This window comes from Chrysemys picta, chromosome 1 (genome assembly GCF_011386835.1).
Source record: "Chrysemys picta bellii isolate R12L10 chromosome 1, ASM1138683v2, whole genome shotgun sequence".
NCBI classification, from domain to species: Eukaryota; Metazoa; Chordata; order Testudines; family Emydidae; genus Chrysemys; species Chrysemys picta.
In genome coordinates, this window is record NC_088791.1 from 126438594 (window position 1) to 126456206 (window position 17613).

At 40.2% G+C, this 17613-nt stretch overlaps 1 protein-coding gene across 12 annotated transcripts in view; it reads right to left on the minus strand.

Annotated features, from left to right (window-relative positions):
• The window catches only part of PHF21B (PHD finger protein 21B), a 213355-nt gene that overhangs the window by 124490 nt on the left and 71252 nt on the right, over positions 1-17613 (minus strand). For 2 of the 12 annotated variants that reach the window (XM_042847730.2, XM_042847692.2), the window contains one exon: positions 1993-2053. The exons of the other annotated variants lie outside the window; for them this stretch is intronic. In XM_042847730.2, coding sequence (XP_042703664.2) covers positions 1993-2053 — 61 coding nt within the window. The remainder of the gene's footprint in view (positions 1-1992; positions 2054-17613) is intronic. 12 annotated transcript variants of the gene reach the window in all.

The window sequence follows — 17613 nt, forward strand, 5'->3', positions numbered from 1 at the left end:
ACATAGTAAAGTCTTGCAGCGTATACTGCTTACCCAGGTGTCACTTAGATGGGCTTTGAGAATTCCTATCTCCTGCCCTTTCCTCCCTGAAGAGTGAGCCACCTGTCTCAAATGCATTTTTTGGAACTTGCACATGGCTTCTTTGGCCTGAATTCTCATTTATACTAAGGCCATTTGCACCACTCTAACAGTATAAAGGGGCCTTACAGTATATTTATGAAAAGAATAGGAGTACTTGTGGCCCCTTAGAGACTAACAAATTTATTAGTCTCTAAGGTGCCACAAGTACTCCTGTTCTTTTTGCGGATACAGACTAACACGGCTGCTACTCTCAAACCTGTCAGTATATTTATGCCTACTGTAAGGCTTCTTTACTGACACAGTGGTATATGGACCTTAATATAAATTAGATTCATGCCCTTTGTCAATACCCAATTTAACAAATAAAGCTAGAAGCACCACTATATTATCTTAAAACCTTGATGGTCTGGTTACGTGTGGTTCATAGGAAGTACCAATGATAACAAAATGATAATAAAACAACGATAAACTTTATGCTATTATGGTGATTTTCTTCCTAGTATTTCAAAGTGTTTCACAAATATTAATGAATTATGTCTCATAATACCTCATTAGAGGTATTGTGAGACAAGTATTAATTTTTTATTATTAATATTTCTGTATTGCAGATAAAGAAACTGGGCAAGGAACAATCGAGGGCTAAGGTATTGAGTAATGTTTGAAAATCACTAAGCAATCTAACTCCCACTGCAGTGGATAAGAGTTGAGGGAACTCAGCAGCTTACATAAACTTCTCACATGATCAGACCCTAAGTGACTTGCCTAAGGCCAAATAAGAAGTCAGTGGCAGAGCCAGTAAGAGGCTATGTACAAAGTTTACTAAAAAAAAATATGATACATACAGTAATGTGAAACAGCAATGTACAAATTCTTCATTCAATTAAAAGCATAACTGCACTGAAGACACAGCACTGGATTGTTTGGCTCAACCACTCTGACTTGGAGTACACATAACTCTTTAAAGCTCAGTTAGAGATAAATTATGCAAGTATATTGCTCTCCTGATTAACCCAAGTGGTAAGAAAAGATAATTAATTGCACAAAGCCCTATTCAGATCTCATCTCATCTCTTGCTCACTGACCAGAAACAATTTTTCAGGTAACTTCCACCCCCACACTAAAAAGAGAGCACCAGCTGAACTGAATTCTGTAGTAGTTTTCCTATTGTATATATAATGGTAGTTAAAATAAAACTGATTTCAGACTGTGTACTTAGAGAGATCAGCATGTGAATTACAGCCCGATTCCATTCCCATTCAACTCAAAAGCAAAACTCCTATTAACAGCAGTGGGAGCACAAACAGGTCCTCTATTAGAAAATGAGGGCCAGATCCTCAGCTGGAGTAAATGGTGTAGCTCCACTGACTTCAAAGGAGCTATGCCAGTTTATACTATCTGAGTACCCTGCCCAGGATTATTTACCTCTGATGCTCAAAATTAGCATTGTTGTACTTTAAACCTCTTGTAAAAAAATTTCTGAAGTAATTTTTAAAATGCTATTCCTAGTTCCGCCCCGCTGCCTTAAAATGTGCAGCTCAGTTGCCTGCAATGCTTTAAAAATCTCAACATTGGCCTTTAGTATTTTGTGTAGATAATAAAAAAAGGCAGAAATGCAATAGCACTCCAATTTAACCTCCTTTTTTTTCCTCCCTAAAATCTCCAAAAGCTACACACTTTAATTTCCTGTAGTTAAATCTGAACATCTAATTAAAAATGTGTTAGCACCCATAACAGTGATGCATATTGAGAAAAAAGGAGAGTGGACTGACTTGTCTGCAACTGGCACTTTTATCATAAGGCATTTAAAAAGCTTGACAGCTAATGCTCTTTACCAAGGAAATGCAAACTACATACCTCCAAAGGAAATTATAATGGTTAATGAGATTTGGTTTGGTTTGTGCATCATATTACCTGCTTTTCAGAGAGAATGATGCAGCCTTCTATAGAAGTGTGATACGACTTTAGGTGGGAGCTGAAAAGGATAGATTTGAACATAAGATTTATCTCAAAGTATGTATCCTTGTTTATATACTCTGTCATTTTTCATATCCACCTTTAACCATTATTCCTCCTTAGCAATAGAAGTCAGGCTCTTAATTATGTGGAATTTTTCATTTTAACAAAGGGAAACAAAGATCCTCATGAACATGCTCACATTTATAACTTATTTACAATGTGTTCTCAGAGTTACAATAACTCAGGGCGCTAAAGTGGAAGTCACAACACACTAGCTACAGTATTAATGCTTTGAAAAATTACTAGCCAAACAAGAATTTTTATTAGTCGGCCTTCCGTGTTATATGTGCTCTGCAGGGACTTTGCAAGACCAGAGCTTACTTAATTTTCTGACAATTTTACTAACTATCCTAGGATATTATTATATTAGATGGTGATTTACTAGTTCTATTAAGTCCTGACACTAAAGATGTTTTATGTAAAATTAGGTCTTAACACAAAGATTTTCCTCCCAAGAGGGGAAAAAATAAAACAAACAAACCTGTTCTACATTTAGCTACAGAAGTGAACATCTGCAGGATCTGAACAAGAAAGATGTTAAATGTCCAGTCCCGTTATGCAAGAACCAATTTCACATAAATCTCATCTAAAGACAAACTGCATTTGATGACAACCTGTGTAATGTCTATGTATCTAAAAGTTCTCCCATTGAAGAACCTAATGTTACATCAGAATCTCAGAACCACTTCTTTATGTAAAAAGGAGAGTTATTTACACATCAGCTGTACTTTTTGGAAGGTCACATGAAGTAAGGCTCCACATTCCTGGCTCTTGTGGTCTCCAATGAGTGACAATAGGAGAGCAGTTCATAGCTTGTTTAGTAAAGATTCTTGCCTCAAGGCATTCTTGCACAGGCCTCAGAAGCACAGTATAAAAACTGCATATTTTTCCATGTAAGCCTGGTTCTAAGTATTACAATAAACCAAGGGCCTAATGCAGCTCCCACTGAAATCTATGGCAGAATTCCCACTGACAACCGTGACATTTGTGATCTGGATCAAACTATCAAAGGAGATGAGACTGGGAAAATAAGTCTATTTTCAGTACATTCTATTTAAAGATAAGTAACTCCTTTTAAGTGAGAAATTCCAAGCTGAAATTGATAAAAGTTCTTTCATTCAGAATGATTGTATCTGGTAAAATGTTGTAAACTATCTGAGAGTTCTCCTGTAACCACATCCACCTGAGGAGGAAACTAGATCTCTCTCACCCTGTTGTTGTAGCCATGTTGGTCCGGGGATATTAGAGAGAGAGAGAAAGTGGGTGAGCTAATATCTTTTATTAGACAAACTTCTGTTGGTGAGAGAGACAATCTTTTGAGCTTACACAGAGCTCTTCTTCAGGTCTGGGAAATGTACTTGGAGTGTAACAACTAAATATGCTAAACAATCTGTTTCACCTTGTATTTAGCTGTGACACTCCAAATACATTTCCCAGACCTGAAGAAGAGCTCTGTGTAAGCTGAAAAGCTTGTTTCTCTCACCAACAAAAGTTGGTCCAATGAAAGATATTACCTCACCCATCTTGTCTCTCTAATCATCTTGGAGAAGTCTACTAAGATCATGGAATCTCTGTAATTTGTAAATCATTTCTATAAGTGATGGAAGCATGTGACTATTGTCATTGCACTGCTTAACCCTTTTCTTAAATAAAATGCTGATGCTTCTAGTTCGGCTGATGGCCAGCTGATTTAGGTTCTCTCTTATTAAAGAAAATCTGGTACAATAGTTTATCGAGTCTAGAAATCACGGAGATGATGCATTTGAGAGTGTCGGAAAGGTATCCTTCTTCCTTCTGTATTAAGGTTTAAAAAGGAAGGTCTCATTGGACATTGTATAATTTCAAACTTTGAGTGATGGCTAGCTGACACTAGATGTCTGACCCTGCTCTTATTCCCTCGTTGCTGATGTAAAACACTGCTGCCAGATTGCTTGTATAATATGATCTTGCTTGAATACTGAATTTCTCAAGGTCTAAAAACCCCACCCTCTCCAGGGTATTTTGGTGTACGCGCCTACAAGACTAAACACAGTGAGTGTAGATGTCTTGCACCTGCCCCTTAAATCTTAAAACAAGTTTAGACACAACTCTTGTTAGGACAGACTGAGGATGAGAAGTTTGGAAATCTGCTCTGATCAAACTGAATTCAGATTCATACCAATCAGTCAGACTCATAGGGTGAACCTGAGACTATAGACACTTCATAACCCTTTAAGGCTTTTTTGTGCAGGGTGGAGCCATTGGCATAAAAACAGAGTTAATGGACCAGATCCTTAGCTGACATAAATCAGCATAGTTCCACTGAAGTACACCCTGTTATACCTGCTGAGGCGCTATACCAATTTACACCATCTAAGGATCTAGTTCAATATCTTCAGACCCAGAGTGCTCTTCCCCAGTACTCTGCTTGTTCTGTTTTATTTTCCTGACCAAGGTCATCTTCTGTTGGATTCTGTCGAGAAAAAGTGAGACTGTGAGTAATGTATGATGAACCCAAAGGCTTGTCTACACATAAAAATTGCACCAGTGTAAGTAAGTCGGTTACTAAATCACGTTAATTGAATTGGTGCAGCTCCCTGGCAAGGATACTCTTCAGCTGGTTTAAGAGCAGCTAATACCATGTTAGCTTAATTCAGTTTTAAGAGTGCCCACCCAAGGAGGTGCAATGATTTTATAAAATTGATTTAGAAATCAATTTAGTTAAACTAGTACTACTAGTGCGTGCAGGCCAGGCTTTAGAGCCCAGCACAAAATCCAAAACATGCCACTAGCTATCAACATTACTGTGGTGAATATAAGCATGAAAAGAAAAACTAAGTAAAACAAAGTTTTAGCTTCACTTGCATATGCTAAATTTGCAAGAAAAAAAATTACCAATGCTTTGGATGCACGCGGCTTTTGTCAAGGAGCCTAACGTGCCACTAGTGTCTAAAATTCTGACTTTGTTATACCAATGGCAGTATAAATGAGGTTTAGAATGAATACACACTATTATCTGTATGGGATAGGTGTGAAAATTGATTACAACTACTTAATATTTCAACATGAGATGAGGAGTATAGAATTTCACTTTCTGATTGCAGCCTTCCTTTTTCTTTCCTTACATTTTATGTTTTGGATCAAATAACATTTGTGAAGGACTGAATATTTATTCTTGATTGGCTAAGGACTTTAAATGTACAACCTAGAGCCCATTTCAATGCCTTGGCAATAAACAGATGATTTATATGCCACATCCATTCCAGTGTTCTTGATCAGCTAATTACATATGAAACCTGTGTATATCTTAAAGATAATTATATTTTAAGCAATTTTTGAACACATACAGTACTAACTCCAGATCAAAAAGCAGGAAGGACTCTGTGTCCTGACATGAGAGACAGTCCCCCTTGTGACAGTGACCTGAGTATGAAGAAGGGTCAAATGCCTTTTGATGTGGGGAAGATTGGGAAATAGCCAGAATAAAACCCCTTTCTTTCGTCCTTTGGTAGCAGAAATGTAATCATGAAGTCTTCTAAGAGAGAGATGATGTTTTGGTTGAAGTGCTACCTCACCTTCCAGAGGCCTGAAAAATCATTTCATGTTGGGCAATTGGGGATGAGAGTGGAAAAGCTAATTTTGTACCTCTTTTTCCACAATCTATAGGAAGCAACTAGCAGTGGTGATCATAGTCCATTGAAGTGTAAATGTCACTTGAATAGCCTAGACAGATGGGGTTTTTTTCAGGCAAAGATTAAGATATTGGTTATATGTTCTTTGCGGAAAAATAAGATTTTTCATACATGGTAGGCAATATCTTATGACTCTTGGGGGCATAGGGATAGGAAGCTCTTCTCCTGGTTCAGAATGCCCACGTCTCTTGAAGCCATCTATTTGATCCCTGCACCCTTATGTGAAGGAGCAGGGAACTCCTAGTGAGCTAGCAGAGAGTCTTAAAGGTGAACAACTATTCACATGAATTGTGCTATCCCCCACCTTATCTGTAACAAAATTCCTTCCAGTGCAAGGAAGGTCATGGAGCTATTTCCTTAGTCATGCATTCTTCCCAGCACTAATCCCAGTAGCAACAAACCTTATTGTTGTCATGTGTATCAAATGCTTGTGATACTTGGCAGTCTCCATATCTTTCACGGTTCTGTTTAGAACCTGATTAATTAGTTAGCAAAGCACTTTGAAGATGAAAAGAACTACAACATAAAAGTTAAGTATTATTGTTATTCATTATTATTGCTTCCTTCCCTTTGTCCTATAAGACAAATTTCAGCACACACCTAGATCGTGATCTACAAACTCAAATTATATTTGGCCTATCGTATTCAGCAATATGAGTGGGACACAAGATTTGTGGATTGTCAAACTAAGGTGGCTCATATTTAATTTCTGTCATCACACTGTCTTGAGATGAGTGAGACTATTATAAAACAGGCAGAATATTTCAATGACATATCAAAGAGCTAAGTATTATTATGTTTATGGTTTGCTTGCTGGACTGAGAATAAAGATGTAGCCAAATCTCTTCAGTAGCTATCCAGGGAGGGAGCACATGAAGTCTCCAAGCATAGGTACCTGTCAAAACACTATTACCTCTCTTTTACTGTCCATAGAGCCTCCGAAAGCAAAGCAGTCATCCTTGTAACAAACTGGGCTGGGGAAACTGGGGATTAGCTAGGGAAAGCAAAAACAGATACTGTGACACAGAAAAGGAGGGAGAGGCACAGAAATTAGGGAGGAGAAAGAGAAATGAGGGAACTCCAGGAGGAGTACAGAGGAACTCATGGGAAGAAAGAGAAATGGGAGAAGCAGCCTCCAAGTCACAGGCAAAATGTTGCCAGGTCCTCCTCTTGTTCCGTGAGGGAGTCCCTGATGAAGGCATTCCAGAGAAGAGAAGGTGAACATCACGTTAGGACACCAAATCCAGACCTTCTTTGCCCTCAAAATCTAAGCTTGACTCATTAGCACCGGCATAGGCAGAGGTGCCAGCCAGACCCTTTCATCCCAGAGAGCATTCACCCCAAGCAAAGGCAGGCAGTTTCCCCCACCCTAATTCAGAGTTTCCACTGATGGGGCAGAACCACTGATGGAGGGTGGCCATCGGAGCTACGCTGGTGCATCAGTGCATCTGCAGCCAATCTAGCCACAACTTGCTCATAGCCAACAATGTACTCTCCCCAATAGAAGGGGGATTGCAGTTGCCCTATGTTGCATCACCCCTATTCCTTGGCAGATCTCTGTCCACTTGATACCTGTGCCAACATTTAGCCCAGCAGAAGCCAGCATAAACCCAGGGTGACCAACATGCAGAGCTTTATGTGCATGAGAATTACACTGAAGTTCCAGAGCTTCCTGTGATAGAATTTCATGCACTGATTACTTTAAACACAGAATTTTCTCCAAGTTGAGAAATCTCTTCCATGACTTCTGGCCTTAATTTGAAGTACCTTGAAAGAAAGAATTCAGGGAAGCCTTTCCTCCTTGCAAAGTGAACAGCTTATCCAAAAGTCTGAGAGCAAGATTCCTGCGTGCTGTGTTAACAACCTAGATTTGAGCTCCTACAGCTAGTCTGGCACAGCTGTTGGAGACTTTCAATTTGTGGCTTCCTCCTGGGCACCCCCTCATGGCCTGAGACAGTCCTGCAGTCAGCCCCTCACCTCAGTTTTCCCTTCTGGTTCCTCAAATAAACTCCACACATGAGTTTTTTTTTCTTCTCCAATAATGCTCCTTCTCCCAGGGACTAATTAATTAACAGAAAACAGAAAAGAAAAAAAACCTCAGTCCCAAGGCTTCTCTTCTCCCCAAGGCTGCTCTCTGCATCACTTCCCTGCCTTTGCGGGCCACACTCAGAACTACCTGGCTGGACTCTCTTCTTAGTTCTGCAGATTCTGCTCTATTTCCATCCAAAAACAGTTCAAAATGAGGAGACTTTAAGTCCGAGCATCTACTGTCTTATAAAGTCTCCTTAGGCCTTTCCTGCCTGTAGTCTCAGTACCAGGACTCTCTGCTGGAACCTACTCTCTCTGAGCAGCCTCTGATCTCCCTGAGCATTTCCCTCCTTGCTTTCTGCTGCTCTTTATAGGTGAACTGGGTCATCCCTGTTAAAGTTTGCTTTCTGAGTAATCAGGGTTGGCTGGCCCCAGGACTCTAGCCCAAAAGGAGCAAGCCACCCTGTTATGGCTCTAAACAACTTCATTGATCTTGAATGGGTGAAAAAAAGACAATCCAAAAGAAAAAAAAAAGACCCAAACTAGAGGTCAGAAACACAGACGCCAGCGTTAACAATAAGAAGTAAGAAATATTATACTAATATTATAACATGCTGACTGCTACCATGTAAGCAAAAGATGTGATTAGCTGCAAACAGGTAGGATTGCTCTTGCTGAGATCATTTATAAAAAAGAGCTGATGAATACATAAAGTTTGGTATTCAGCCCCCTTATGACTGCACACACGATGCATGTCCAGCTTGCCTCAAGGCAAAAGTCTTACTATTTGAGCTATAAATCATCCCCCCTGATACCACACACTGACCCAAGGGTGTGGAAATACACTGTAGGCAGTTCTTGCCTGCCTCTAAGTTGATTCACAATTAAAGTTAAGCAGAGTTGTAGTCTCTAGTACTCCAGGGCTACCTCTTTCAAGTCAGATGGAAATCAGTGTTCCAAATGAAGTTTTTAAAGGAATCTGTTAAAACTCAGTCCTTGGTGGAGGGAACATTCTGCACCATTAAATTCAAATGTCTTAAGCAGCTCCATGCAACATATATGAAATCCAGAGTTCTATCTGCATGGGGCTACAGAGGAGGCAGACATTTAAAGGACTATTTTGTTCGATTACAACTGAAGTACAATTCCTTAACGACAAACGCTTGTGGATTTGTTGTTTAGAGATGCATCTGTCTTTGGTAATTGGGAGCAGAAGTCCATCTGCCAGAATATGTTTGGTAAATCTCTTTGCAGGCTGCCATTTTGTGAGTAAGGAGTATACAGCCCCCTCGGTCACCCCTCCCTAAAACCATTTGTATAACCTGCCAGCTGTTCCTTTCTCTGACTCTTCTCCCAATTATCCTTTAGGAGAGAGTTGAAAGGGGAAGGGGGGAGGGGGGAATAAGAAAGCATTCCCCTGACAATGCATTCTGGCAGCCATCTTTGTTCTGGTGGAGAAATGGATTGTCAACAAATCATGCCTTCCATGGGAGTGTCTGGCGCAGCAGTGATTAGGGCAATAATGCACTAGGACAGGCTTCTTGCTAGTGTGTGCTGTGGACTGCTACACTTAATATCTTCTATTTTCTCTCATTCATTCATTCTAGAATCTGTCACAATGTCAGAGATCTTTCTTGCTGGAGGAGGAGGAGGGATAAGGGCAGGGGGCTGTAGTAGGAGCAAACCTCAGCAAACAAGCTTTACATAATGAATTTATGTAAAGTAATGCTCATAATTATATTAACATTAAAAGGCCTCCTAAAAGCAGAAGATTTTATAAGGGCAATTTTTCTTGTGCGTCCTTAGTGGAAGGTGGTGGCTTTTCTTCTCCCCCTTTAACTAGCAATAGTTCGATTTTATGCACTTTCTAAACATTTTAATTTCTCCCAATGTGTTTCTTCAACAAGGAATTTCTTATGGGAGGGAAAATGGGGGTGGGGAGGTATTTTATTTTCATGAATAATTCTCAATGGAGATTCACCTCCTTAGAAATCTGACCTTAGATTTAAAAAGCTGGAAAAAAAAAAAAAAAGCATGACTAATCATTCACATTTTTCCTACAGCTTAAAAAATATTGGGGCCCAATCCTGCATCCCTTTCACAAGAATAGTTCCATTGATGCCTATGGCACTACACTCAAGGATCAGAACTCTGAACTTACTTCCCATTTAAAGCTGCATTCTGCGATAATCTGAGCACCCATGACTCCCATTAAAGCCAATGTGAATTGAGGGGACATGATGCTATAGAGGAGATGCTCAGCACCTCACAGGATCAGGATTTTTAATTTAGCAACTTGCAACCCTCTTACCAATGTGAGCTACTGATTCTCCACTCCATTACACCAGTACTGTGCCAGTGTAACTCTGTTGATTTTAATGGCATGTTACCCCTGTTTTACACCAGTGTAACAGAGGTAAGAAGCAGGCCCGGAATATCTAACCAACAAGCTGCTGTACTTCAAGAATCTCTTTATTGATATTTTTGTCCTGAGGCATCATCATATATCATGAAAACTGTTCAACACAGAGGATCTTCCAAGCAGCAATAAACCAGCAATGTAGTCACCATTCCAGTAACCACCTCTCCAAAAACAAAGGGAAAAGGCAGTGCTCCAGGATAGAGAGAGTCTGGAATTTTGATCTGAGCGTCAAGATCCATGGGTGTTTAGAATGTCAGTTTCTATGTCACACATACAGAAAGATTTTGTTTATTTTAACAATTATTAATTCAGAGACCACTTAACTTCCCTAGTAGAAAATAAGAACAGAAAAGCATCTTTATCATGGTCCATTTCACACTGTACAGAGGGAACTATATGAATAATGATCCATCTAAGACCCTGCTAGAACAGTTGGCCTTGTGGTTAAGGCTGGAACTCAGGAGACCTAGGCTCAATTCCTAGTTTTGCCACAGATTTTCTGTGCAATCTGGATTAAAGCTCAGTTCCTCAGTTCCCTGTGTATAAAATGAGGATATTATACTTTCTTTCTCGCACCTTTTGTCTGCCTTGTGTAAGGTCTTCAGGACATGGACTGGAGTCTTACTATGTGTGCATGATCTCAACTGGGGCCTCTTGGTGCTACTGTAATATAAATGATCATTATTCCCAGCCTAAGACCACATTAGAATGAACCCAGCTTGGTGGTTCCAGCTGGTCAAAAACTTTTTAAAAATTATGACAGCTTTTGGGGTTTTTTATAAATGTGTTTTCCGATTTTCACAAAAATGCTTGCAGTTTTTCAACCAGGATTCAATATTCTGATGAACATTTTCACAGAACATTACAGTATCTGTTTTCACAAAATATTGTCTGCCTTGATTGACCAACTATATTCAAATGTCTATAGCATAATCGAGGACTTTAAAAAGAAAATAGAATTAGGACATTTCTGATGGGTCAGGCTCTATATAGCAGCACCTAGGATCAAGTCAAGAACATGACAACAAAATCTTTCAATATTTTAACTGTCTTTTCTTCTCTCTCTCTCTCTCTCTCTCTCTCTCTGACATTCCTTCTCAACACCCCCAGCACATACATCTCATGAAGTTTTAATACTGATTTTGAACAGAAGTATGTGTATTGTTTGAGATTCAAATCTCAATTTTTCTCAAGACATCCAAAAATGTTAAAAATTTAAAAAAAAAAACCTCAACTCATAGAAACATGGGACAGATCTTTGGCTGGTGTAAAACAGGATAATTTCATTGTCTTCTAAAGAGCTACACCAATTTCCACCAGCTCAGTATTTGGCCAGGGTTTTAAATTAGGACCTCTGGATATTAAACGTGTATTCACAAAAACAGAGACTCCAGAACTAGTTAAGGATTATATTTGTCCTTGCTTATATCTGTCTAACTGTTTACAGATAAGCAGTGCATGTTTCCTTAGCACTGCTGCAACTGCTGCAGTTAAAATCCTAAAACCTGCTTAGGTCTCAAGTTATTACTTTCTGGCAGGAATGTATGAAAGGGGCTGGAATATTAATCTCTTTAAATAGGTCTCCGAGGAATTGTCCTCTATAGGATGCATTTTGTGGAATTTGATAATCCCTAGCATTTTTCAGCATTTCACAAAGCATCATTCTTAAATTCTGTCATATTGTGTTTTGGTTTTAGCACATTCAGAAAGGACTGAAAGCTGGTTCGACCCATACCTGGAAGTATAATGTTTTCTCTTAAGTTTTTAACTGAAATAAGGGCATGATTTTCAAAAACAGGAATCTGAAGTTAGGATTCTAACGTTTTCCATTGTTGGCAGCTGGATCCTCAGCATTTTTGAAAATCAGTACATTAGTTTTCAGCTCCTACTTTTGAAACTCCTATTTTTGCTTGCTTGTTTTATCTCATCATCGGTTCGCCTATTGGCCCCCATCGCTATAGTATCTCAGCAACTTTCACAAAGAAAAGTGATAACAATCTCTCTCATTGCCAGGAACACAAAACTCCACATGCTCTACTACAAAATCCTGGTCTGAAAGACACAGAGATTAGGGCAATGCCTGTAATGCATAGATTTCAAGGTCCGGAGGGACCACTTGTGATCATCTAGTCAGACTTCCTGCATAACAGAGGCCAGAAAACTTCATCCAGTAATTTCCACATTAAGCCCATAACTTTTGTTTTGAGCTACAGCATCTCTTTTAGAAAGACCTCCAGCCTTGATTTAGAGCAGGGGTAGGCAACCTATGGCACATGTGCCGAAGGTAGCACGCGAGCTGATTTTTAGTGGCACTCACACTGCTGGGTCCTGGCCACCCGTCCGGGGGGGCTCTGCATTTTAATTTAATTTTAAATGAAGCTTCTTAAACATTTTAAAAGCCTTATTTACTTTACATACAACAATAGTTTAGTTATATATTATAGACTTATAGAAAGAGACCTTCTAAAAACGTTCAAATGTATTACTGGCATGCGAAACCTTAAATTAGAGTGAATAAATGAAGACTCGGCACACCACTTCTGAAAGGTTGCCGACCCCTGATTTAGAGGCACTGACTCCTCAGATCACATATGTTTTCTACCACATACCTAGGCAGAAACACACGCCCCTATTTTCACTGTTCACGATCACTGGCCTTCCCTAAACTAATTCACATTAATCACACGAAATAATCAAAAAGCTTCTGATGCTTGATCCTGCAGTCCTGACTCAAGCTAAAGGATTTGAAGGGGAATTTTGCCCAAGTAAGGAGCATTAATGGGAATTTTGCCTGAACTGACCATTGGAACATTTTGTATAGATGTTTTAAGAATACTTCTATACATTCATCTGTGTGACAACTCTGGTAGTTTAAAACCAGCAGTAAGTAAGAGAACTGGTCATTATAACTTTCAGCAATTCACATCTTTCAAGCAAATAATGAACCTGACCATCCTTGCTTTATGCTAATAAAGACAGCAAATGTATTTCATTGTGTTCTAATCGTATGATAATTTCAGCTGTTTTAGTGCTTTTTTCATTTTCACTTTCATTTCCTTTTAACTCATCTAATTTATTAACTAATCAGCTGTCTTGAAACATAATCCAGGCATGGTATATTTCTTTTAATGAAATTAAAAACCCTGAATGTTTTCTGGAGGGAATGCTTCTCAAATACAGCAGGTCTTGGCCTGGGGAATTGCCCAATAATTTAAAGCAATGTAATACATAAGAGCAGACATTCCTCACTGATGAGTAATTTTGTTCATCGATACTTTCTCCCCACGTGCAAGTTCTCCAGTAAAGGCAGAAGACCAAGTCCTGAAATCTTTACTCAGGCCTGGTCTATACTACAGAGTGAGGTCAACATAAGGCAGCTTATGTCGACCTAACTCTGGAAGCGTCTACACTACAGTGTTGCTCCCACTGATGTAAGTCTTCATCTCCATGTAGTTAGGTTGATGCAGTGTCAGTATAGACCAGTGGTTCTCAACCTGTGGCCCGCATGCCACTTGTGACCCAATCAGCACACAGCTGCGGCCCATGTGACATCCTCAGGGCCATACAGGTAGTATATATACTGTGTGGATGCAGCCCACATACCACATAGAGAGTTGCATATGTGGCACACAATGGTAAAGAGGTTGAGAACCACTGGTATAGAGACTGCATTGCTTACATTCGACTGTTCTGGCTGTCATCCAGCTGCGGGGCTCCAGCTGTCAGCCCTGTGTGATGGTGCTCCAGCTCTCAGTGCCCCACAATGTCCCACACTGACAGTTAAATCTGTGCAAGCGCCCCTGGTGAAGATGCACACTGCCAACAGGCGCTAGTGTGGACATGCAAAACGGAATCAATTACTGCAGTGGCTATGACTGAAGTAACTTAAGTCAACTTAGGGGAGGTCTACACAGCCAACGTTAAAGTGCTGCCACGACTGTGTAGTCGCGGCTCCCAGTGCTGTAGCACTATCTACACTGCCACTTTACAGTGCAGAAACTTGCATCGCTTGGGGGGTGTTTTTTCACACCCCTGAGTGAAGAAAGTTTCAGTGCTGTAAGTGGCAGTGTAGACAAAGCAGTAAGTGTAGACAAAGCCAGAATTTTGTAGTGTAGACTTGCCCTCAGTCCTCACTCAAGCCAGTCTCCCACGGAAGTAAATAGGCCCAATTGTTACTTCTTACTCAATCCACACTCAGGCAAATTCCCAGTGAGTTCAAAGGGGCTTAACCTGATGAGATGCTGTATGATTGAAAGATGGCCATTTATATAATTAATATTGCCACTGTTAGACCATTGCAACAAATCCTGTACAATGTATATCATGTAAGGTGTCAATCAAACTTGTAATCTCATTCAATAAAGATATCAAGTTAGTTTAACAGGATCTATTTACCATAAATCCATGTTGATTGGCATTAATTATATTACCCTCCTTTAATTCTTAATTAATCAAACCCCATATCAGCTGCTCCATTATCTTTCCTGGAATCGATGTCAGACTGACAGTCCTATTATTACCTAGGTCATCCTGCTTACCATTTTTAAACATTGGCACAACATTAGCTTTTTTCCAGTCTTCTGGAACTTCTCTAGTGTTCCAAGACTTTCTGAAAAGCAACACTAAAGGTACAGTGAGATCCTTAGCCAACTCTTAAAACTCTTGGATGCAAGTTATCTACACCTGATGATTTAAAAATGTCTCACTCTAGTAGCTGATGTTGAACATGCTCCTGAAATCCTACAGGAATGGAAAGAGTTATTTTATTATATGAATATATCATTTCTATTCTGTATTTGAGGGGAGGGGAACAGATATTTATTGAACAACTCTGTTTTCTGCATTATTATTGATAATTCTACCATTTTCATTTAGTAATGAATGAATACAATTTTTAGGATTCTTTTTGTTCCTAACATATTTAAAAAACACTTGCTTATTGTCCTTAACTCTGCTGGCCATAGATTTCTCCTTATGGACTTCCCTTATCAATTTTCCACAGTTCTTACCTTCTGATTTATATTAAATTACTACCAACTTCCCCTTTCTTCCATTTGTTATATATATATATATATATATATATATATATTTTATAGGTGCCTTTAATTCTCCTCTACACCAGGTCGGTTTTCTAACCAGGATGGGTTTCTTCCTCAATTGTGGGATTGTGGCTTTTGGGGCACCTAGTAAAGTGTTCTTAAACAATTCCCAATTATCGTTCACATTTTTCTAACAAAATCTTCCTCCCAGCTTATTTGGCTCATAATTGTTTTCATCTTTGTTAAACTGGTTGTTTTAAAGCACCAAGTATATATATCATTGTTCTGGACTTTTTTCTGATAATGAATTATAAATGTGACCAAGTCATGATCACTTGTACCTAGGTTACCATTAATTTTTAGCTCTGTGATCAGTTTCTATTTATCTGTCAAGACAAGGCCTAATATAAAATTATCTCATGTTCAATACACTTTTTGAGTTAGGAAATGGTTATCTACATTTAGAAGTCCCAACAATGTTTTAGTACTGATAGCATGAAAGCTTCAGCGTATGTCTCTCAAATAGCAGCTCCCCATGATCACACAGCTTTTTTCCCCTCTACACATTATAGTTAGGTTTGTACTGGTGCTCACCATTCTATTCCCTAGTGTTATTTGCTGGCTGTAGCAGACACCAACTAGTACCCCATCTTGTGTTTTATCTGTTAGAACAGTGGTTTTCAAACTGCAGGTCGCGACCCAGTACTGAGTCGTGGAATGTAAGGCAAATGGGTCACGGCGGCTCTGGTCAGAATGGAATGTAAGGCATTAAAAGTCCCGTCGGCGGTGCTGTCCGGCTAAGGCAGGCTAGTCCCTGTTCTGACACCACGCTGTGCCTCAGAAGCGGCCAGCAGCAGTTCCGGCTCCTAGGTGGGGGTGCCATGGGGCTCCATGCGCTGCCCCTGCCCTGAGCACCGGCTCTGCACTCCCATTGGCCGGGAAAGGACCTCCTCCGCCTGAGGGGGTGGTGGTGCCTGCGGGCGTGCCTCCGCCTAGGAGCCGGACCTGCTGCTGGCTGCTTCTGGGGCGAAGCACAGTCCATGGTGCCAGGACAGGCAGGAAGCCTGCCTTAGCACCCCCGCTGCACTGCTGACTGGGAGTCGCCCGAGGTAAATCCATGTCCCAACCCCGCGCCCCAATCCCCTGTCCCAGCCCTGAGCCCCCCCCAAGCCTGGAACCACTTCCTGCACCCCAAACCCCTCATCCCCAGCCTCGCCATAGAGCCTGCACCCCCAGCCCAGAGCCCTGACCCCCTTCTGTACCTCAAAACCCTCATCCCCGGCCCCAGCCCAGAGCCTGCACCCCCAGCCCAGAGCCCTGACCCATTCCCACACACCAACCCTCTGCCTCAGCCCAGAGCCCCCTCCCATGCCCTGAACCCCTCATTCCCGGCCCCACCCTGCAGCCTTCACACCAACCCTCTGCCCCAGCACTGAGCCCCTCCCACATCCCAAACTCCTCATTCCCAGCTCCGTTGTGTCGCGGGCATCAACAATTTTCTTCAACAGGGTCGCCAGAAAAAAAGTTTGAAAAGCACTGTGTTAGAATATTGATCCATAAGCATTGATCCTCCTCTTTTGTCTAGTTGATCCTTCCTAAATTGGTTATAACCATTTGTTTATAACATCCCAATCAAGTGAGTCATTGGCAAGAGGTTTCAGTAATACCAACTAGATCAAATTTATGCTCAGAAATGAGCAAATTGCAATTCCTTTTGTTTGTTACCGAGGCTCCTAGCATTACTGCATAGGCAATAAATATCTCAGTTATATGTAGTGATAAGCATTATGATGTCACAAATAGCGGATTATGACTTCAGCTGTGCAATAAAGAGCAGGAGCAGATTAAATCATAAACAAGATATCTGTCTCCACACAAATGTCTTTAACAGTAAATAATACAACAAGATGCTAAAACCTAACCATATAATATCAGATATAGCAACATAATTGTGTCTACATCAAATGTACTTCAAGGATTTCAATGCGGAGTCAGCAACTCTTTAAACGTCAACATGTTGTTGAGACACACTCAAAACTTCTATCAACTTCACTGTGATTTTCGCATGAAAAATGATGGGAAGTTCAGACCCAGCCGTATACTGTGGGATCCCCTGAAGATTTATAATGATTTCAGCTAGGGAAGAAGGAACGATACCTGATGAACTCCTAAAGCAAAAAAAAAAAAGTATTCTCATGCAAATTTCCTTGGTAATAGAACATAGGAGACGAGAAATACAGGCCATAAGTTATATAAATTTTATATGCCTGTCTTAGTTATTTCTGTAACACCAGGCATCATATAATCTAAATATCTGAACAGAATTGTCTCTAAAGAGAGTGCGTCTTCTAGATTT